General features: G+C 45.3%; 1 protein-coding gene across 2 annotated transcripts in view; it reads right to left on the reverse strand.

Annotated features, from left to right (window-relative positions):
• Positions 1-207: 207 nt before the first annotated feature.
• Positions 208-23,374, reverse strand: part of E2F3 (E2F transcription factor 3) — a 78,658-nt gene continuing 55,491 nt past the window's right edge. The window contains exons 2-7 of one of the 2 annotated variants that reach the window (XM_045497249.1): positions 13,648-13,759; positions 11,812-12,031; positions 10,118-10,276; positions 6,970-7,084; positions 5,117-5,252; positions 208-3,842 (exon numbers count right to left, since the gene is read on the reverse strand). In XM_045497249.1, the coding sequence (XP_045353205.1) occupies positions 3,580-3,842; positions 5,117-5,252; positions 6,970-7,084; positions 10,118-10,276; positions 11,812-12,031; positions 13,648-13,759 (1,005 nt within the window). In that variant the 3' untranslated portion in view covers positions 208-3,579. The remainder of the gene's footprint in view (positions 3,843-5,116; positions 5,253-6,969; positions 7,085-10,117; positions 10,277-11,811; positions 12,032-13,647; positions 13,760-23,374) is intronic. The other variant, XM_045497250.1, reaches the window with a different exon arrangement.

A 23,374-nucleotide genomic window follows, 5' to 3' on the forward strand; every position in this document is an offset into this window, starting at 1 on the left:
GGACAGCATGTTCTAAGTGCTAAGCACACTACAGGTGCTCGAAAAGGATGTCCCGTGTTCCCCAAGGCCCAAATAAAGGGTAAGGCGTGTGACGTTCTTCAGCTTCTGGGCAACCTTTCCCCTTGTTAAAGTGCATCCCAAAAAATGAAGTTAATATAGGAACATGAGATGGTATTAAGAAAAGCCATTTACAAGTCTGAACTCTTAAAAAAAAAAATCATTTTATTGATCCTTTACCATACAAAATTTATTCAAATTACACCCATTTGAAGTGGTAAGATCACAGCTAGAGAACAGGTTTACCCTGTAACAAATCTATTTACAAAATCCGTCATAAAAGCTTTTTTTTTTTTTACATTATATTACATATTTTCTTTTTTAAACTAGCATACAACACGAAGCTAAACCGATTAGTAGTTTGCCTACTCCCAATTGTGGGAGAGATACTTCCTTTCGACAAAATCACGTACCCCGTAGGAAAAGAAATTCCCACCATCGGACTTGCCATAGCACTGCAAAGCCATCTTCCTTCAGACCCTTCCTCTCACACACAGGCTGTCATGCACTCCTCGAGTTCTTACTCTCTTTTTCCTGAAAGATAAAGCTTTAAATACTGCAGTTTTATTTACAGATCTACACTGAAAACAACGCAAACGGAAACAGAAACCACGACGAAAAACGAAAACGCAGTATGACACTCTTAAAAAATTACAAACCAGCTAGAAAATACTCTGGCAGTGTTTACAAATTAATTGCTATTTTTTTTTTTGTACAAAATTGCTAGATAATGAAAATGTGAGTAGACTACATATCAACTTAAATAAAACGACCGCTATGCACAGATCTGTACATATGAACACACACCTAACACTGTTTGACAGCTCATGTGTTGCCCTTTATACACTTTATTTTGTAAGGCTCACGCAGTCATAATTTGCACATTTGTAACTTTCAGCCATTTCATGTGTGAGCATTAATAGCAGCAACTCAATGGTACCAGAAAACCTGCAGACTTAGTACTTAAAGTAACACAAATACCGTAGTACTAACCCGCTGGGTACGCCAGATACTACGTCAGAAAGAAAAGGACTAATGCAAATGGAACACAGCACGGACATCTAATTAAGGTACACCAGTTAAGCCCACTAACTGGGGGGAAAAAAAATCTTACGCGTGAAGGAACTCTTTAAGACTTATTAGTATTCCTTTCTCTTTTAAAAACAATAAATACGGCATTATTACATCACGCAAAGGCTTCGCGAGAAAGTCAACAGAACACACAGCAACCTAGCCAGGTGAGCTCAGTCTTTAGACTTTGGAAAAAAATCAGCTTTGTGCAGCTGGCAAAGAGAATGAGACAAAGCTGGGAGCAGAGGCAGCTAACCAGATGAGATAAATATGGGAAATGGGGGAAAGCTTGGCATAAACGGTTTCCCATACAGGAAAACACCCCACAGTGCATTTCCAGTAGGCACTTGACACAAAGCTCCCCCTCCCTCCCCCACCCCAAGGCTTCATCACGGACCACACCGCTATTTGTACCAAATCCAGTGTGTGTGAGGGAGGAGGCTGGGGACGGAGGCCGAGGAAGAAAAAACGAGAATAATCTGCACCTTTGTTTGCCTTCCCAAACATACACCCACGCATACCCACACAAAGAGTTTAAAGTGCTGGTGTCATTTGTTTTGACCCCACCACCACTTTGCATATTGTGGAAATCTACCTAGAGTAAACTGGCTGGGGCTTTCGTGGTTTTTTGTTTTGTTTTGTCTTGTTGTGTTTTTCCCAAGGGATGGTCTCGATTCACTTCAACACAGGAATCGAGTGCTACTGCGTCAGGCACAGAGCATTTCAATTTAACCGTTTGTTTCATCTTGAGGGTTTTGTTTTCTGTTTGTTTCTTATGTGACTCCCTCATTCCTGCAGTCTTCAGTATCCAAGGAATGGATCTGAGGTACCAGGCCACCTGCCCCGGGGGTGGGGGGTGGGGTGGGGGGGGGGAGAAGGCTCGCTCCCGGGGCCCACGGGAAAGCCATTCTTGGACGTACCTGGGAGGATGTGCGGCTGACACGAAGCCTCCAGCAACTGGGGGACACCATCCCCGAAGAGTAAAGTGGGAGGCGCCCCGGCATTCTATCGCTTCTTTTCCCACCTCCCGGCTTCCCTTGGTTCAACTTTACTCCTTCATGGAGGAAGGGGGCCGGGCTCTGGCCAGGATGACTGCAGCCCCCCTGGGCAGTGGTGGGGGGGGGGGGTGCCCCGGTCTCGCCAGCGTTAAGTGAATGCCCACAGAATGCCACTCACACGGCGGGGATGTCTTTGTCCCCGGAGGCCTCTCCATCTGACCCCATCCTGAGAAGTGGTCTCCCTGAGTGCAGTGTAAGAGAGCCCTTGCCCCACTCTCGGGGCCCGGGGAGGGGGGGAAGGAGGGAAGCCCGAGGACGGAGGGATCCACACCTGCGGCTCCCTGGGACTTGCTCTGTCATCTGACCTGGTTCTCCTCTCGCATGGGCCACCGGTGTCCGCGAGCCCCAGGACCCCCTCGCTCCCAGGAAGGGAAGCAAGAAGGGGTTGGTGCTTCTTGCCAAAGCTGTTACACCTGCAGTCCCACGCGTCTAGATGCTCTGATCAGTAGAGGTTCTCTACCTCTGCTTAAATCATTCCAATGAGCGAAAAACCGTTTCAAAGTAAACAATTAAATTGAAATGGTGATGGGTGCCACAGGAATGCTTCAATGGCGGCTAAAAAAAATTTTTTTTTAAAAGCCTAAAACAATCCACAAAGAACTTCTAAGTGAGCATTTGCTACAAATCAACTTTAAACTGACAAATACGTTGGGGGCGGGGGACTGGGAGTGGTTAACGGAGTCAGGAAAATCCACAACAGCTTCGAGTGGCAGAACGCTATGGTTCCTCTGTATCTGCAACAGAGAGTAGAAAACAGAGTTCTTCATCCGAAAGGCTGTGCGGGTTCTCTCGACCTCCTGGCGGGACACGCGGTCCATAGCTTACACTGAATTATGACAGTAATTTAAATATTCCTAAGAAGAGCTGAAGAAATCCATTTCATACTTTTTGCATGACTTCAAGTTTACAGTTCCTGCCGTTCCGTTCCATATTAGCAGACCCCAAAGACATGCATTCTGCGGAGAAGGCACGGCTTGAAATGCTATTAAGGAAGATTGCTGTTTTCGAGTGGGCCAGGTGGCCAGACCCCATTCGACAGCCCATCCATCAGGGACAGCAAGCCAATCCGGGAAGGGGGTGGGGGAAGAAAAATACGGGTGAGAGACACCTGATTGCACATTTTCTCACTTGCTGACTCATCCAGGAGATTTTGGAGCCTGGGGCAAAGCAGGGCTTTCCCAAGGGCGCCTGCGACTGTGCGTTTAGACAAATAAACGAAAAAAAAAATTTTTTTTAAATTCATTAAAATGTCAGCTTTGTTCTGAAGTTTGTAGTTTACTTCATGATACTATCTCGGAGGAAGAAGGCAGGAAGGGACAACACTGCATGACAGATGTTCTGGTTCCATAATAAAAAAATATTGGTTTATAAGGGGAGTTCACACAATGCATAATCAACTACACATAAAATCTTCCACCAGTGGGAGCTTTTCCAAATCGTAAGCATCGAAGAGATCGCTGATGCCTTCTTCCTCCCCAAGGCTTAGGAGATAGTCTTCTTGGAGCAGGGGGGGCAGTAAGTTCACAAATGGTCCTTCCAGGTTGGAAGGAATTTGGTCCTCAGTCTGCTGTAAGAGGTTGGCTGGGGAGGCCAAAGGAGAAAGGTTCGCCATAGAAATTGAACAATCGCTATGTCCTGAGTTGGTTGAAGCCAAGTCTGAAAGGGGGAAAAAGAAATGGGGGAAACAGAAAAATAAATTAGGAGCAAATCGAATTGACTTTTTAGAAGATTATGCACGTCACTGTTATAAGAGCATGTGCCCTCTGCTAAGGTTGATCAGAACGACAGTGCGGTCCAGACCATCTCGTGCTAACTGTTCACAGCGACGGGCTGCCTTTCTCTGTTCTGGTCTAACTCATTCATCTTTTGAAACATCCACTGTTAGCAAACAAGACTACAAGTCATTTCAAAGATTACAGGCTAACAAGTTCCAACACTTTGTTCTGCTATCAGTTAGTCACTATTTATTTATTGAGAGGGAGAGATCTTGAGTGGGTGAGAGGGGCAGAGGGAGAGAGACAGAATCTTAAGCAGGCTCCACACGCATCACAGCATGAAGCCCGATGCAGGGCTTGATCCCATGACCCTGGGACCATGACCTGAACCAAAATCAAGAGTCATCGGATGCTCAACGGACTCAGCCACCCAGGTGCCCCCAGTTAGTCACTATTTAAAGGAAAAACAAAACAAAGTATCAATAGTGAAACACTGGCTTCCTAGTAGGGCTCACTGATTTTAACTTAGCCTTTTTTCAACTAACTTTTTAAAGATACCTCTAAAAACACATGTAATAAGACATATGCTCTTTGAAAGGGAGGGGGGGGGTCTTTCGTTTTACCATCTGAGGTGCTGTGTTTTTTGTTTTTTGCTCAGTATTAGATCAGAACCTATTCACGTAAATCACTCCTATTCTTGCTGCTATACTGGGAAACGGTAGGAAGAAAAATTAAATACACGTCCCCCAGTCTGAAACTGAAAAGAGGGGAGAACTTAGACTCCCCCCGGGGTTATTCCTCCCATGTCTTGTCCCCATCACACTGGGGTCGGGGAGGGAGGGTGGAAATTCAGTTACAACTTCTGTCGACAAAAGGCTTTTCTCTCCAAACTTGTTGCCTTTCAGTGTCGCTGATGATTCACCCCAACAGCTCACAGCTTCACTCCGCACTTGAGTTGGTTTTCTAAAACACTAACCAAATGGTTTCTGCTGATTGCAAAAGCCTGAGGGACTCCATCCGAGGGTGGAGGAGTCATTTGCTCAAGATCATTATTTTATTCTGTAACCAGTCCCAATGCCTTAAAAAAAAATTACCTTAATAACGTTTAATAACAAAAGTTTTCATTTCTTGCCTAGACGTGTGGTTCTGACACAGGGTCCTTCCAATCACCTTCATTTTTAACATAGTTTCCAAATGAAAAAGCTGGATTTTTACCTTTGGAAGGGGGTTTCGGGATATTCCCATTGTGGTCTTGGTTGTTTGTTTTCATTGGACTGTGTGTTTCTGTCTCTTCTGGACACAAATATACCTCAATGGGCCCTTGGGTACTTGCCAAATGTATTTGTAGGCTCTATAAACAGAAGAAGTGAGAAAAGTCCAAACTGAAAAATGAAAGCTACAGTAATTATCATCTAAAAATGGAAAGTAAGGGTAATTTTCATTCTTTATTTTGCTTCTTCACTGGTAGCCCACTCCGATCAAAAGCAGGGGCCAGCAAACTGCAGCCCGAAGGCCAAATCCAGCCCATCAACTGGCTTTGTAAATAAAGTTTTATTGGCATAGAATCATGCCCATTCCCACGGTTTATGGATTGCCTCTGGCTTTTTTTTTTTTTTTTTTCCCCTCATACTATCATAAAGGCGGAGTTGTGCAGTTGAGTTGTCCCAACAGAGACTTACGGCTCACAAGTCCAAAAATATTTACTGCCTGGTCCTTTAACTTTTTTTTTTTTTTTTTTTTTTTTAACGTTTACTCACTTTTGAGAAACAGAGACAGAGCACGAGTGCAGAAGGGGCGGGGGCGGGGGTACACAGGCTCCAGGCTCTGAGCTGTCAGCACAAAGCCCAACGTGGGGCTTGAACTCACGAACTGTGAGATCATGACCTGAGCTGAAGTCGGACGCCCTACTGCCTGATCCTTTAAAGAAAAAGTTTGCTGACCCCTGCCCTAGAGGAGGTGAACTGTGTTCTTTAAATATATTGCTTTTATGCCAACTATTAAAAGGTCTTTTAAATATTCCATAGACAGTATTTCCATGTTGTTTTTCCTATATGGCAGGGCTTTTTCTTTTTTTTAACGTTTATTTATTTTTGAGACAGAGAGAGACAGAGCATGAACGGGGCAGGGTCAGAGAGAGGGAGACACAGAATCTGAAACAGGCTCCAGGCTCTGAGCGGTCAGCACAGAGCCCGACGCGGGGCTCGAACTCACGGACCGCGAGATCATGACCTGAGCTGAAGTCGGACGCTTAACCGACTGAGACACCCAGGCGCCCCTGGCAGGGCTTTTTCATGTGAACTTTAATAACCACTGGATGAACAGCATTCTTACGTGATAGGAGCAGAGTTTAATAAGAGAATACGGCACACTAACATCTAAAATTCTTCTTCATCTGGGTCACAGAGCTATTAATATCATTTAAGGTGAGAACTGTACCCTAGATGGGAGCTTGCAAATTTCATTCTCTTATTTTCTATGCATTTCCTTTTTGCTACATTTCTTTATCTTATAGTTACAGTCCAGGCCTATATTAGTGAAGATTATCTGAAACCAATCAGAAAAACATGCTCCCTACTTTCTTCTAATATTCTAGTCTATCAATTCAGCCACAGCCTTATGTGATTTCTTAAAAGTAAACATGTTATAAAAGATAAATTCTGAAAATGTGCCAAGATATGTTGGGGGGTTACTTTTTTTTTTTTTTTTTAATTGGGGAGATACATTAAAGCATTTCTGCCTCTACTCCTGGTGGGTCCAGGGCAATCAACATAAAATTCCCCAACGGTTCAAATCAGTCAGAACCACCAGATAACAGAGAAACAAAAAGTACAAGAGGGACAGGGAGCCATACACCAAGTTCAATGCTGCTATGTGAAATTTGATTTCTGGGGGACTCCATGCATAATGAACTGTTGAGATGTGTTTTAAAGTTCGGGTGAAGTAAAATAGATGGGAAGGAAGTGTCCAGTTTTTCAGAGGATACACCCTTTGTCCACGACTCCACGATTCCTTAACTTCAAGCATTCCAGAAAGATCTCTGCAGATGAACAAAGATGGTATCTCCTTACCTCTATTGGGTCAGGCACTTCAAGTCTTGTTTCTGGAGGGGCTTTGACAACTATAACAGTTTGGTCTTTAAGGCCACTAATTTTTCGAATATCTTGATATGTAACGTAAGCTAACGTAGGGAGTGTTAAGGAAATCTTCCAGTGAATTGCCTCAGATGTAACCATTTAGAAGACAAAAGAACAGATGCAAGGAACAATTTTATAAAGTATTTTATGACTTGGAAGAATATATCAGCGTCTCCGTCTAGATCTTTAAATATATGGGATCTCCCGTGAATCTTCTGGTTGATATTCTACACAAGACAAATACACAGCTTTTTCCTGCCCATTTCTAAAAAGCCCATGGCTACTTAAAATATTAAACCCAGAAACGGAATAGTTAAACTACCCAAAGAAAACCAAAACCCAATTTGTTCGGGGATTTCCTAGCCAGGTTCCTCTGGAGCACAGACATTCCATACACTTCAGCGAAGTGTTCTGTCACTCAAACTGAGTGATGGCAGTTCCCAATTTACAGGGGGGGAAAAAAAAAGTAAGTGCTAATACCCATATATTTTCTGAAACTCCAGTAACTTCTATCTGCTGCTTGACTATCTGCAAATGTCAGCAGCCACCCAAATGAATGAGTGAGTAGCAGCAAACAGATCTTTTGGCGGAAGAATTCAGAAGACTGCTCAGGCAGACAGCCCGTATTCTTAAGGGCACCCGGGCTGTGGGTGATTATACACTGCCCATTGATAAGACTGTCATCATTTCTCTGTTACAAAAATCATCCTTTGTAGGATATTATTAACTGTCAATATTTCAGTGTTCACAAGGAGGAGAAAAGCAGCTTCCCAAGGCTCTGCTACTGAACAAACTTGAGAAACACTGCCGTTAGAAGACAGAGCAAACAGTATTTCAGTACCCTGGCTAATGACTTCTACTCACCGAACAATTCTTTTGAGTGCCCTGGCAGGCAAACCTGAGAGGATATCATGAAAGAATATGGTACTTACTACATGATAAAAGTATTCACGCGAGCTTGCCTAGAGAGACACGTTCTTACTCGGCAGTAAAAGAACTCACGTAGCTCTCTTCTATAAGGCACACGGAGTGACATAATTAATGTACAATGTCTTCTAGCCTGTTGCATTTTTTATGTTAGCCCACAAAAAATGCCTAGGATAAAACAGCAAATCACAACTCCATGAAGGCCTTTCTGCAGGTAATGTAATACAGCACATAGAGTCAATGATCTGACACGTTTAATACAGAAATAGGGTTTAGAGAGCCAGGAGGAAATGTCTCTTAGAACAGTGGACTTTTATTAGAAATTGAAGGAAGCTAAGGAACGTACTGTGCAGAGTAAAGCACATTCACTTCGTATCTGTATATACTTTCAGGGGCATCCTCACAGACTATCTTCTTTAAGTCTGAACGGTTCAGACAACGGCTAATTCGGTGCTGAGCTTGATGGGACAAGCTCACGTGGGAGTCAGGTCTTAGGTCCCCATTTATTTCATCAAGGAAGCAAACTGACTGTTGTGAATTTTTACCGAGAACGCTGGGGGAACTGACAGCCAGGTACCTATTCCGCAGCCCACTGTCAAAAAAAGCCGTGTGACAAGAACTTATTAAAAACTCATCTACAATTACTCAACATGCCGCAGGAAGGAAAGTTTCAACACATTTGTGAACGAGCTGTACCACATTCGGAACTGAGTGGCGAATTGAAATAAACTGTGCAAACGCATTTTCTAATCTTACAAATTTAAAAGTACTTCCGCTGTGGCTCCCTCCTGAATTTGCTTTTTTGGGTTAGCAGCTCCCCGCGAGGAAGCTTTCAGTTTCCGGAACAATGGCCCCAGAGAAAGCTAATGTAGGGGACCATGCCGTAAGCTACACATTGCAGAGAGCTGTCAATCACGGACAACCACCCCGTCTCTTCCTCCACGGGGCTCCCGACTAAACAATGAAGGAAGCAGCCCCACTAGAGTTATTCTGCGTTCCTTCCTGATAAACCCACTCTGGCCACCACCGGGGGTTCAAATCATCACACCTCTTCTCCATGTCACTAATCATCAGCTGACAACATGAATCTTTCGGTCAACAGAAAGCGAACAATCACAGTAGCAAAATACTGCCTGAATTGGAAAATATATGTCCCCACACCCTCCAAGGGGAAGCTTATCAGCCATAAAGGGTAATGTGGAATGATCACAAGTGGGGAACGCAGATTAGAGATGGGGTGTCTTAAAACATTGGCTTTGTCTTCTTCTAGAAACTGAGAATATTGCAAAATCTTCTTGTCAACATAATGAAGTAATCTCTCTCCCTTCTTGCTGGAAGGGGGGATGATGAACAGTAAGTTTTCCCATGATGGCCAACAGATTGTCAGCCAGTTGACAAGAACTGGCTTTAAAAAATCTTACTTCCAGAGACTAATGTCTGTAGATGAATGGATAAATTGAGATGTCGCAGGCCTTGGGGCCGGGGGTGGGGGCGGTGCAGGGCAGTGGGGGTGGGGTGGGGGTGCTTCTGAAATCTTGGTGCTATGAATCAGCATTAATGCACGGGAAGTTATAGTGTGGTTTTTCTCTACTCTCTTTATTCCTTCAGCTGTAGCCCAGACAGATTCAACAAATTCCGATCCCTCCAATATCTGATGAAAAGAAAATAGAATGTGAGAACCCCAACATGACAGCTAACGCCCACCAGAAATCTGGGGAGCCAAAGATGAATCTGCTGGGTGTTGTCATTAATATTAACACTGACACCTTACATGTCTTATAATAGTGCTGCCTTACGCTATGAGTGTGTCCATATGTCCCAACCACACATAAATAACATGCTTAAAAAAACAAAAAAAACCCCAAAACCACAGTCACCACCCAGCTATCAAAATAGATAGGAGATACTGTCCAGTGACTATCTTTCCATAAATACTGAGTTCTAAAACCAAGATAAGTGGATTTACACACACACACACACACACACACACACACACACACACACACACACGCACACACGCACACACGCACACACATATACATGGACTTGGGTGAAACCAGAGTAAAATTCTACCTGTGCCTAACAGTCAGCCTGTCAACTCTCGATGTAATCTAGAAGGCGCTAACCCCCAAGGAACAGGTGACACAAAGGATATCTTTGATTCTCTGAATCCTCGGTTAGCAGTTTGAGGTCCAGGGTGCAGGTTTGGATCAGCTCATCTAATTTCTTCTCCTCCTGGCTGAGCTCGGTCACTTCCTTCGACAGGCCTTGACACTGGGCCAGCATGCCCCCGTCCTCAGACAGACTGCAGCCCCTGGAAACCAAAACACAGACTCATCATGGCTGCTGGGGGGACCAGAGGTGGGGGTGGAAGGGAGGGAAGGGAGAAGTGGTCTTTTGAGTAAATGTCTCCTCTTTTTTTTTAATTTTTTTAAATGTTTGTTTAGTTTTGAGAGAAAGAGTGAGAGAGAGAGAGAGAGAGAGGAGCAGAGGCAGGGAGACACAGAATCCGAACCAGGCTCCAGCTCTGAGTTGTCAGTGCAGAGCCCAACGCAGGGTTCAAACTCACGATCCGTGAGATCATGACCTGAGCTGAAGCTGGACGCTTAACTGACTGAGCCACCCAGGCGGCCCTAAATGTCTCCTCTTGACACAGAAGGTCACGCTGCTTGTTAGCCAATTGTTAAAATCGGAGCATTTATACACCTATTTTTTTTTTTCTCCACACTGTCCTTCACCTCTCACACCATAGAAACTAAGTGGGGAAAAAAAACAACAACAAAACACAACAACCCAAAATCCAACACTGCTATTTTCAGGTTTCTTTTCTCCAGAGGAGGCCTGTTTCTTCAGAAGCCTCCAATTCAAAGGGCGAAAAGAGGGCCTCCTCCCTGCCACATGCCTCCTGAGCGGAAAGAGAAAGAGAGGGGGAAGAAGGATGGAGAGACATAGCGAGAAAAATTTGAAAGAAAAGATGAGGAGTGGTTCAAAATTCAACAAAATATCATCCGAAAAGTACAAAAGGCCTAGGTAGCTTCTGAGGGCCTTATACCAACCACCGACAAGGAAAAGGAGGTTAAGGGAACGGATCTGTGTGCTCTATGGGAGAACAAAGGCCACTACCCAACAGGCCAAAATGGGTCACCGAGTCGTCACAAAATTCCAAAAAAGTACAAAAAGTGACCCGCTCATCTTATTGTGTCTGAGGTAGTGTTTTTCCAAAGCTACCCTCTAAGAGGTTGGTTCCTTCCCACAACGCTTTCAAAGTTCCTTCTCAAATAGAGGCTCTTCAGGCGCCCCGTCTAATAATTCACAAGCAGCATGATCATACACGTAATCACACGTGTGGGTGGTAAGTGTTAACATCCCTGCTTTCCAGAAGGAACCGAGGCAACTAAGTCTTGCCTCAGTTTACTCAGAAAGTGAGGTGGCCTGCTGGTCGAGCCACGGCTAAGGATAATGTGGCCACGGTGTATACCCACGGATGTGTTAACACACAGCGGTCGTCCACTTCCAAACGCCTGTTAGAGACGAGCCAACGACACGCGTGAGCAGCCTTTAGATTTGCCACGGGAGCACACACGTGGGCCTCGCCACAGCAGATGAACGGCCTCTTACTTGACATCTGCAGGCCCCCTCCAATCCCCCCCCCACTGAATCCCAGGATCCCCTGGCTTGAGGCTAATCAAGCTTTTCGTCTCTGAAAGTATCGAAAGAGAAGGGCTCTGTGCAAAGCAGCTCTGAGCTTCTGACAAAGGACCCGCTTGAGGGGCAGGGAGGAGGGGACCGCGGAAATGGAGTGTGGGCGTGGACGTGCGACCTGGGACCGGGGCCGTGGCTCGTACTCACATCCACTGCACGTTGTTTTTCGACTTCTTCTTAATGAGGTGGATGCCTTCCAGCACGTTGGTGATGTCATAGATCCTTCTCTTTTGCACCTTCAGCACCTCCGCTGCCTTGTTCAAATCCAAGACCCCGTCAGGGGACTGGCTCAGTAGCTGAATGAACTTCTTGGTGAGCAGACCAAGGGATGTGTCATACCGTGTTTTTTCTGAGGGAGATTTTGGAGCTTAAAGAAAAACAAAAGCCGAGCGGGTGGGGGTGGGGGGACAGGGAAGGGGGAGAGGTAAAGAAATGAAGGGTTTCTTTGCAGGTAGGCAAGCCCTCTTTCCCGCTGCAGCCCAAGTATTAGTGTTGAAGCAAAGCCGTTGCCGTCGTGTTTTGGTAAGTTACAGAGAGCTATGAAGTTGCTTTATTAGAAAAGGAAGGGGGCGCCCGGTGGCTCAGTCGGTTGAGCATCCGACTTGGGCTCAGGTCATGATCTTGTGGTTCACAAGTTTGAGCCCCGCATCGGGCTCCAGGCTGACAGCTCAGAGCCTGGAGCCTGCTTCGGATTCTGTGTCTCCCTCTCTCTCTGCCCTTCTCTGTTTTACACTCTGACTCTGTCTCTCTCTCTCAAAAATAAATAAACATAAAAAAAAAAGAAAAAGAAAAAGAAGAGGAAGGGACAGGACAAGTTCCTGTTTGATTGTAAAGCGTTTTACTGTGAATTTCTCGGGAGTTTCTACTTTGGCTTCCCCTACTCTCTGGGTCTAGTGAAGAATCCCACACATAGTAGGTGTTCAACAATATCTGTTGAATTAATGAAAAAGCACGATAGCCTCAGGGGAGCAGCACATGGGGAGCCTAACCTGATGGGGCCAGGCTGCAAAGTCTCCCCAGCGTTTCATGATGGGCTCAGACAGACTCAATTTAACTGGCTTTGCAGACTCCTCTGTGTGTGTGTGTGTGTGTGTGTGTGTGTGTGTGTGTGATGATGGGCTCAGACAGACTCAATTTAACTGGCTTTGCAGACTCCTCTGCGTGCGTGTGTGTGTGTGTGTGTGTGTGTGTCTTATTCACCACTTTTTCAAATAATGCTTCAAGTGGATGAAGAATACTGAAACTGCCTTTCAGTGGAATCGCCCCATCCCTCTTGAATGCAATGTCCTTATTCAATATCGTGTTTACTCTCTCACAGGTACCCAGGTCAAGGCTTTCACTGAGCATTACACACCGTTTGTGGACTGCCTCATTCATAAACTCCATGAGAGGAGCGAACAAAGTCTAATTTAGCATCTATGTTAAATGCCAAAGACATAAAGGACTGTTTAGCTGTTTTCAACCTACTTTTTTCTCTCTCCCAGAAAAAGCAATCGATGGAAAGGAAAACTAGCTGCAGTGTATTAGTGTCGGTCAATTCTTACACTGCCTTCTGCTGAGTTAGAGAGATTCAGGCTGGCGCAGACATTCCCGACCCTGGTGCGGTTTGTCTACCCCCAGTTAAGCCTGCTCTCCAAAGTCATGTCTGTTAAGGAAAGTTAAAACTAAATTTGATTATAGAACGGTGTAGAATTTAAATTTGTATAGCATACAAAGAACTTGTATTCCGAGTGGAAAAGTGAAACCACACACATTCAAAGAGGCTCCCCACCCCCACCCCCAATCAGTATTCAGGTCCCAAAGTGACTCGAAACCCTTTGCGGGGCATCTGCAGACACTGTATTTAATTTTCTGGATAGGAACAGAGAGATGAAAAAGGACACAACATGCCAGCATTATTCACACCTTGGCATCCTCTCAGCCACAAGCTTTGAAAGGTGGGAAGCCCACACCAAGGAGAATAGGAGATGAGAGCATCCTTACTTTTTGGACTATCTGGACTTCGAAGTGCAGCTCTTCCTTTGCCCTTAGGGGTTTTTAAGCCATCGGAGAGGTACTGATGACCGCTTTCTCCCAGCTCCAGCCTTCGCTTGGCCTGCAATGTGAAAAGCACAAGCGTTGGTCACTGGGCACGTGGGCCATCACAAGGAGCGGGGCGGTCTGTGACCTGTCCCTGCCAAGGGCTGCGGGCACCTGCCAGCTCTCAGGCCTCTGCTCTGCTGCACTCGGGGCCCTGGCCCGCCCCACAGCCAGGTTCTGGCTCCGGGGGCCGGGCTATCATGTCAATTCTCTTCACCTGCAACGGATCACCCATCAGATGGAGGACGTAGCCAGTGGTCCTTTAGGATTAGGATCAGGAGCCACCTTGTTCGTTCGTTCGTTCGCTCATTCATCCGTTCATTCATTCAACATACGTGCCAGGCGTGGGGCAAGGCACTAAGACGACAGCAGGCATCGCGGAACATAAACTCACTTCTCCCCTGCAAAACTTTGCCGCCGACCTCATCTCTAATCTGGGCAGGACCCCCTTCCTTGTGCTCCCGCAAACACTCTGTGTTTATTTGTATCCTCCACTTATTGCATATAAGGGTTATTTTACTTCTCGGTGTCTCATTTCCTTTAAGGCAGGGACCGTTTCCCACTTATCTTTGTATACCTAGTGCTTGGCACAGAGCCTGGGTTTCTGCAGGTGTTCAATCACTCTCTCTCTCTCTCTATTTATATTCAATGCGAGAGTGATTGAACAGTAACACAACTAGTCACAGACTACAAATGGTCATTCACCGGAATAACAAATACTGCAAATGCCCCTGGTATTACTGTCTCCAATTCTGTCATCACACCTGACACGTGGAGGTCTTCAAGTTTTTCACTGATCTAATTTCACTACAAAAATATCCACCTAGTGTCTACGGACTGGGCACTGGGCTTAGGGCACGCAGGTGAAAGCAAGATAGGTTAAGAGTCCCTGCCTCCCTAGCGCGTAGAGTCTGAGAGGAGACAGATCACTGAAGTAATTATTGTGTGCCCACGTCTGGGTGTGACAGGTGTCCAGACAGGAATGGTACCGACTGGACACCCCACAGGGCCATGTGTCTCTAGGCTCATTTCTGGGGCAGATCCTCCTAATGAGGAGACGCACAAGTTCACAGAACTCCTCAGGACATAGAAACAGAAGAGCTTCGCCGGCTTCTCTGTAGAAAGTGATCAGTTCATCTCGTTCTGGTCGCTACAGTGGCCACAGCCGCGTGTGGCTCATCTGAATCAACGTGTGCTCTAGGTGTCAAACGCACACTGGATTCTGAAAACGTGCCACCCCCCAAAAGGGCAAAATCCATCACCAACTGTTTTCATATAGATTACACGCCAAAATGATATTTTGGCTTTCTAAAATATCATTAAATCAGACAGTATTAAAATGATTATTTCACCTGTTTTGTTTCATATATATTTTTACTATGTGGCTTGCATTTGTGGCACATATTAGCTTTCCTTTTTTAAATTAAATGTTTGTTTTTAACTAATTAAGTAATAAAATAAAAATAATTGAAAAATGCTATTTTTTTTTTATTTAATGTTTATTTATTTTTGAGAGAGAGACAGAGCGCAAGTAGGGGAGGGGCAGAGAGAGAGGGAGACACAGAATCCAAAGCAGTTTCTAGGCTCCAAGCTGTCAGCTCAGAGCCTGACGCGGGGCTCGAACCCACAAGCCTTGGGATCATGACCTGAGCGGAAGTCGGACGCTTAACCGACTGAGCCACCTGGGCGCCCCACGTGTTATCTTTCTGTTGGGCAATGCTGGGCTGAAGTTCACTCTCAAGGCCTAGGAACGACGTTCAGTAAATTTCTTAACTTCATCTTCCCCTCCCAAATATTCTGTCAAATCCTCGTGTGGGCCTGTTGTTTTGGTTGGCCTGGCAAACACTCTCTTCGTTAGGTGAAAGCCTCTGATTGTCTTTGGGGAGCACCCCCCTCCCTGTTCAGCACAGGCACATCTGTGCACACAGGTGGCCTGGGCCTGCCTGATCTTTGTGTTCCATCCTCCCCTCCCCCACAGTGACTGGGCCGGATGGCACATGACCAAACCTGGGTGAACAAAGGCCAACTCAGGAATTTTTCTGGAACCACTGGCAAGAAGGGGTTGTGCCTTCCCAGTAAGGTTGACAGTAGCCAGAAACTACCCGACAACAGAGGCTCTAGAGGGGAAGGTGGAGTGAAGACACGGAGAGAATGGGGTCTGAGGCCATCACTCAAAACTCTGAATCAAGTCATATGCTGGGGACAACAGCTGGTCTTTCCCCAGACTTCTCAGTGGCATTAGCCAATCAAAGCCTCAGTGAAGAGCGGCAGGGTGGGTGGGTCACTTCTTGCGGCCTGCAGGACGTTACCACTGATAGAGGCAAGCTTCATCTGAGGCTCACCTAGAAGTAGAGAGGGGAACAGCTTTGCTACGGAGGCTTTTTCTCTCCACAGAAAGCCATCCAAGAGGTACACTACTGTATTCTTTCCATGTTAAGGTCCCCAGCAGGGAGTCAAATGGGAGACCCAGAACTCTTGGGCTCCTAAGTCTGTAAACTCTTCCTGAACACTCACAATAAAGAATTGCTCACTGGCCAGGGGCCTGGGGGCATATTAGTTTTCCCTCCCCCATCCAGGCTACTGTTCCAAATTGCTTTGAGGCGAAGACCCATGGAAAGCAGTAAGCTTGTAGGCTGGGGAAATTCCCAGAGATCTGTTGCTAAGAAACGGAGATCTAACTTCAAGGACCAGGACTAGGCTGGTTGTGTGACTTTGGATAGTTGAACCAATCTAAATACTTGATGGAGGGGCGCCTGGGTGGCGCAGTCGGTTAAGCGTCCGACTTCAGCCAGGTCACGATCTCGCGGTCCGTGAGTTCGAGCCCTGCGTCAGGCTCTGGGCTGATGGCTCGGAGCCTGGAGCCTGTTTCTGATTCTGTGTCTCCCTCTCTCTCTGCCCCTCCCCCGTTCATGCTCTGTCTCTCTCTGTCCCAAAAATAAATAAACGTTGAAAAAAAAAATTAAAAAAAAAATAAATACTTGATGGAAAATCTACTAAATCTTAAGGGCACTTCTACTGCCAGAGAATCCTTAAGTCCTAGAATCCTCACGATCTATGGGATCTTAGCCTCTAAGGGGATAGATCACCAAGCCTATACATCTACGCCAAAAAGAAATGAGCTGCGGAAGAAGGGCAGCCCCAGCAAATCCTCCTGGAGGGTAGAAATTGGGGGCGGTCATATCGGCTACACGAGCTGTTCCTGCCAAGTAGAGGTGACACGCTTTGAGAGGTGATCACTGCGTCATTTTCCTTTTCCAGATGGACGTTTCTGCCAGGCTATCCTGTTAGCATTCCTCCGCGCTGTAGTGGAAGGGGCTGAACTGGATCTGAGATGAACACACAGTAGTCCTTAGGACTTCTAGGTCGCAGACCTGAGGACGGGCACACTAACTGGAATCTCTCTGGGGAAAGAGCTGGCTGAACATTTGATACATCATGGAGCAGCATTACCTTAACAAATTTAGGCGCATGTGCTTGGTAAAAACAAACACACGAACAAACAAACAACTACATGGGAGGTTTTAAACAGTACAGGCGGTCTCTGCTCACACCAGGACAGATGGAAATCTCTCTCCCATCAGCTCAATTTTTGTTTCTTATGAGTGTGACCATCTCCCTGAACTGCTGAGTTCTTCTGTTTATAAAGAGATCTTCATATCACACGGCCCCTATCAGTAAAGCAACTCATCTATCTGGTGCTCAGCGGAAGGCCCAGCCATCTGGTCCCAAGTAGGAATAAAGGCTGGATGGGAGAGAGGTTACGTAGATCGCCCACGTGGCATCTTTCTGAGGTATTACCAAGTGTGGCTTTTATTATAAATGAAGTAGGTGCTAATTTTAGAACGTCAACCCAAACTAAGATGTTGTAATGTTAAATTTCTGAAAAAAAAATTAAAAAAAAATTATATATATATATTAGTAATAACTGTCAGGCAGCCAAGCAGTGGGCTGGGGCGGGGGGAACATCCATAGTTTCTGCCCATCTGGCATCTGTGGACCCTATTTTTGCCTTTGGGGAAGAAACTTCTCCACAATTCTTAGTTCAGGTGGTTTCTTTGTCTCTAAGCCTGATGAGCAAAAACCCTGACACTGCTCAACATCTTAGGCTGGCCCTTCCCATCGAGGGTTCAAAGGTGAGTGTTGTAACCTGGGCCCACCAATCAGTGTATTCCAGTATCCCTTGGCTAATGGGCCTATGATCAAAGCAGGAGAATCGGCCAGTGTGGGACTTTTGTTAGAAACGATGGAGAAAGTACTGGGTTATTTTCACTGGGAGTTATTAGTAGGAAGTCAGCCTGGGGCTACCTGGGAACTGAGCCAACATGGAAGTAAAGAGCTGGAGAGCCTGAGTCCCAATGCCTTCAAGTGAGGTGCTAGAAATAGCCATGACCAAAGGCAGGTCTACCCAAGACTTCCATTTTGTATGAACTAACAGATTCCCTTTTTTCGTAGAAGAAAACTGACTTCGGTGACCATTATTTGCAGCCTGGAGTCCCGATAGATCTAGCATGCTAGCATTAGCTAGAACTCAAGGGATATTTGAGTGCTCATAATGTATCATGCACCATGGTAATTAATTACTTTTCACTTGATTATGTTATCTCCTTTTCACAACGTCCCTACAAGGTAGTTGTTATTATTATTTCCCATTCTATGGGAGAAAACGGAGGTTTAGAATGCTCAAATAACTTTTCCAAGATCCCGCAGTCAGCAAATATGCCTACTCCAAACCCATGCTTATAACCACTTTAAGGATTGTGAAAAACTGCCACATGAAAATATTTGAAAAGTTATATTAAACTGATGCCATTTTACTTTATGATAAATTTAGAGCTTTATTTATTTATTTATTTGAGAGAGAGAGAGAGACAGCACGCAAGATCATGAGTGGGGTCTGGACAGATCTATCTATCTATCTATCTATCAATCTATCAATCTATCAATCTATCTATCAAGAGAGAGAGAGAGAAAACCCCAAATCAAGAGTTGGACAGTCGGGGTGCCTGAGTGGCCCAGTTGGTTGGGTGACCGACTTCAGCTCAGGTCATGATCTCACTGTTTGTGGGTTCGAGCCCTGCGTCAGGCTCTGTGCTGACAGCTCAGAGCCTGGAGCCTGCTTCGGATTCTGTGTCTCCCTCTCTCTCTCTGCCCCTCCCCTGCTCGCACTTTGTCTCTCAAAAATAAATAGTTAAAAAAAATTACAAAAAAAACAAGAGTTGGACAATTGATTGTGCCACCCAGGCACCCCAAGTTATTTTATTCATGACTTTAAAAAAACTTTCCTTTACACAATAAAAGGAATATGGAAATTCAAACAGCACAAACGTGTCTATGAGGAAAGCAACTCTTTCTCCCACTCCTGATCCCATCCCCTTCCTCAAAGGCAAGACTATTAAGTTCCTTTGATCTCCTTTTAGACAATCTATGTGAATATAAGTATGTATACAGAGACCATTGCACTTTACAAAAAACTGTACACCAATGATGCATTTATTAACACAGGATGACCTTATTTTTCATAGCTACATAATGCCGGATTCATTAATATGCCACAACTTGTTTACTTAACCAAATACCTGCTAATGGATAGTCAGCACTCTTCTACTGTAAGCATTCATGATGGCACTGTGGGGTGGGTATCACTATGCCCACCTTGCACTGAGGCAGAGAAGGTAAGGGTTTACCTTAGTGAGTCATAGATACCAGGATTTGAGCCCACGACTTCCCTGGACTGATGGAAATGGCCCTCCTGTTGCCATAGCAACTTCTGGGCTACCGTGGCCTGACTGCCATCACAACGCACGTGTATGCTCCAGGCTTCCTCCCTGGACCATGAGCTCAGCTCTCAAGTAGCCTTGCACACGGCATGCACTCAGACAAATTCACTCATTTATTTTGAATGAACCAAGGAATAAATTCCCAAAGTCTCTTGGCAGGTAAGGCACAAAGCTCTGACATCACAAACCTGTAAGGTTTGTATGTATGTATGTGGAATGTACATATATATATACACACACATATGTGTGCATGCATACGCATACATATGCTGGAGACTAATTGCTACATATTTGGGAAGATTTTCAAGAAACATATGGGGGAAAAATTAAAGTTGTAGAAGGACACATATGAAGATTTTATAAGGGTAAAAAAACTATAAAATATAGACTTCGCTCTAAAATTTTCCATGTATCCATAGAGGAAGACCCACATCAAATGTTAATGGAGGTTATCTCTGAGAAGTAAAGTTAAATATGGGGTAATGACTTCATGTTTATAGTTTGTCAGATTTATTTGACAAAGCAATGTGTCTTTTTTTATTTTTTTATTTTTTAATGTTTGAGAGAGAGAGAGAGAGAGAGAGAGAGAGAGAGAGAGCAGGGGAGGGGCAGACTGAGAGGGAGACACAGAGTGCAAAGCAGGCTCCAGGCTCCGAACTGTCAGCACAGAGCCCGACGTGGGGCTCGAACTCATGAACCTTGAGACCATGACCTGAGCCGAAGTTGGACGCTCAACCGAGCCACCCAAGCGCCCCTAAGGCAATGTGTCTTTATACATACTAAAGTTATACCTAGCAATTCTACTTTTTGGAGTATATTCTGAGAACATTGATGTGGTTTCTAGGATTTGTCTATTGAAAAGAGCACAGCTGTTTTCTTGAATATTTATATTTTTCCACCTATGTCCAACATAAATGCCCAATCAGAAGAAAAGTTCAGTAGGTTATTGTACATTTATATAATGGAAGGTTGTGCAATTAATAATGATATGCATCTATATATGTAAGTTTAAAAGAAAAGTAGGTGTGAACGTAAAATGTTATTTTTGTAGGGAAATTATACACATAGGAAGAAACGATATCTAAGGCTATACACTAAATCGTTTAAGAGTATTAATCTTTGGGTGGTAGGATTACAGTGATTTTATTTTCTTCTTTCTAAATCATTTAAAAGTGATCATGGGTTCCTTGCATAACAAGACAAAAATTTCCATTGGAGGTTAAACAAAAGAAGGCTGCTGGTTTGGATTTTAGACTGTTGAAAATCTTCTGTACCATTCAGTAGGTATGGGTATGAGTTCAAAGCAGAAATGGGCCATACTAACAGAAGGGCATCCCCCCTCACGGCGGGGAGGGAAGTGGTGCTCTTATCTACCATTTGGCTGAGCCACAGGAAAAAAATTAAATCAAGAAAAAGGCACAGCCTGCTGTCGTTCACAAACTGAACCCTAAAATAAACTCCCTTTACCCCCGTTAATAAGAGACCTGGGCAAAGGAAAGAACCAGATCCATGATACGTTTTGTTTCATGGCCAAAGATGAGGCAGGGCGTTTCGAGCAGAGGACAAAGAGAAGTAAATATGGAGGCTAAAAAGATACAAAGGCCAGGTTAAGCTCCTTAGAGGAATGATCCAATGGAGAGAATCTTTAGTTTGAGACCAGACCACAGATGAATCTCACTTGGGTTCTGGCCATCCTTAGGTCAGTAGGTTAGGGCAGGAGGATTTCAAGAAAGGAATACCCAGTTTCGAGCTGTGACTACATACTAACGCAATCTGGCTAACCATTTTAAAATTCATTAAATATTTATTAAGTGCCTGCTGTGTACCCAGCCCTGCACAGGCAGGTGATTATAAAGGCAACATGGTGGTCCCTGCTATAAGAGAGGCTCCAGGCAAATAATGGGAAATGCATGAAGAATGCCACCATGAGCCCATGGCTGGGGGCAGGAAGGCAGGAAGGGGGGCTGGACGGAGAAGACGGTGGAGGTCTGGAGAGGGTGGAAAGAGCTGGCGGTGTTTGAGCCACATCCTGGAAGGCAAGGGGCTCTGTCCTGCAGAGAAAGGTCTGGGTGTCAGGATCTCCAGAAGGCTGTCCAGGCATAAGCAGAAGCACGGGGACTTGGGAGGGGCTGAACCAGAACTCTGGTTCAGAGGTGCTGGTGAGTAGGGAGGGGCTTGGGTGCAGAGGGTGAAGAAGGGGCCACATCACAGTCCCTTCCGTGCCATGTGGTTATACACCACACTCAGTGTCCCCTTTTCCTTGAGATGAAGTTACCCAGGATGAAGAGCTCTAAGGTCCTCCCCGGCTTTCCTCAGCCAGGTCAAGTTCAGAATTGACAGGAGCAGCGTCTCTATGAGCTATTAGGTGAGAAAGCCTAATGAGAAAGCGAACTGTCTCCCAGGAACTGGGGAACTGAACAGAAACGCAGACGGAGGCGTGTGGAAACAAGAAGAGTGCATTTTATCTTGGTGAAGATTTCCCCTTAAATCCCGCATCCCAGCCACCACCAGTGGAGAGTAGTCTCTCTTCTCTCAGACGTGCTCCTTCCCATGCCTCCCTGCCCCAGCTAAATTTCCCCATCACTGGGTGCCTAGAACGCCCCCAAACCTGGCCATTTTTTTTTTTTTTAAACTACAGATCTAGGATATCCTCACTATAATTTGTGTTTGCAGACTGGTCTGGGAATCTAACCACATACATACGAATGTTTCTAAAGGGCAGAACTTCTGGAATCGAAGCCATTTACTGATGAACTGGTGATTGCTTCCCTTTCTACAGACATTTGTTTTGTTTTTAAGAATAATTTGAGGGACGCCTGGGTGGTTCAGTCGGTTAAGCGTCTGACTCTTGGTCTTCAATCAGGTCATGATCTCACGGTTTCATGAGTTCGAGCCCCACACCAGGGTCTGTGCTGACAGTGTGGAGCCTGCTAGGGATTCTCTCTCTCCCTCTCTCTGCCCTTCTCCCAGTCACACTGTCACTCTCTCAAAATAAATAAACATCAAAAGAAAAAAAAAAAAAAAAGAAGAATTTGAGACAGGGTGCCTGGCTGGCTCAGTTGGTAGAGCATGCGACTTTTGATCTCAGGGTCATGAGTGCAAGCCCCAAGTTGGGCATGGAGCCTACTTAGAAAACAAAACAAAACAAAACAAAACAAAACAAAACAGGATACTTTAAGACAATTTAAAAAGAAATTAATGCACATGATTTTTAAAAACCCACTAGTTCAGGCAGCTTGTAATGGCTACCTCCCCAGGGGAATCAATTTTATTCTTTCTCCTGGTGGTCACCTCTGCATCTCTAAGGAATAAGCTTGCACAGCTATTTCTGGATGAAAATGTCCAGCCCCCCAGTGATGACTATCATCCAACCGAAGATTACCTCACCTTTTCGTATCCGTCACATCTTTTTCTCCATTATATTACCCATTCTATCAAGTCCCCACTATTTCTCCTGCCTGAAACACTTGTACCTCCTGCTGTCTAGACCCTAGACGGACAGTTCTGTGCGCCTGTTGCAAAGCTGTCATTCTGTGATTTTCCACTCACTGTACAGTGTGGAAGCCTGAAGGGGACATCTGTCCCTTTATTTGACTGCCCAGCCTCTGCACCTTCCCACCCAGGCTTAGGAAACTCCCCACTTGATCAGTCTATGTGGGAGGCATAGCTGCCCTTCTATCATGGAAGTAGAGGACTCCCTGTGCTCTTTCCCAGCTTCCCCAGAGCTTGGACCAGTCCTGCTACCTCAGCGGGAGAACAGGCACACGCAGCCACTCCGGACCCAGAACCCAGATGGGCTCTGGCAAAGCAGCGGGCCGGCTGGCGATGGCTGCTGGAGCCCGGGAGAAATCACC

Source organism: Leopardus geoffroyi, chromosome B2 (genome assembly GCF_018350155.1).
Source record: "Leopardus geoffroyi isolate Oge1 chromosome B2, O.geoffroyi_Oge1_pat1.0, whole genome shotgun sequence".
Lineage (NCBI taxonomy): Eukaryota > Metazoa > Chordata > Mammalia > Carnivora > Felidae > Leopardus > Leopardus geoffroyi.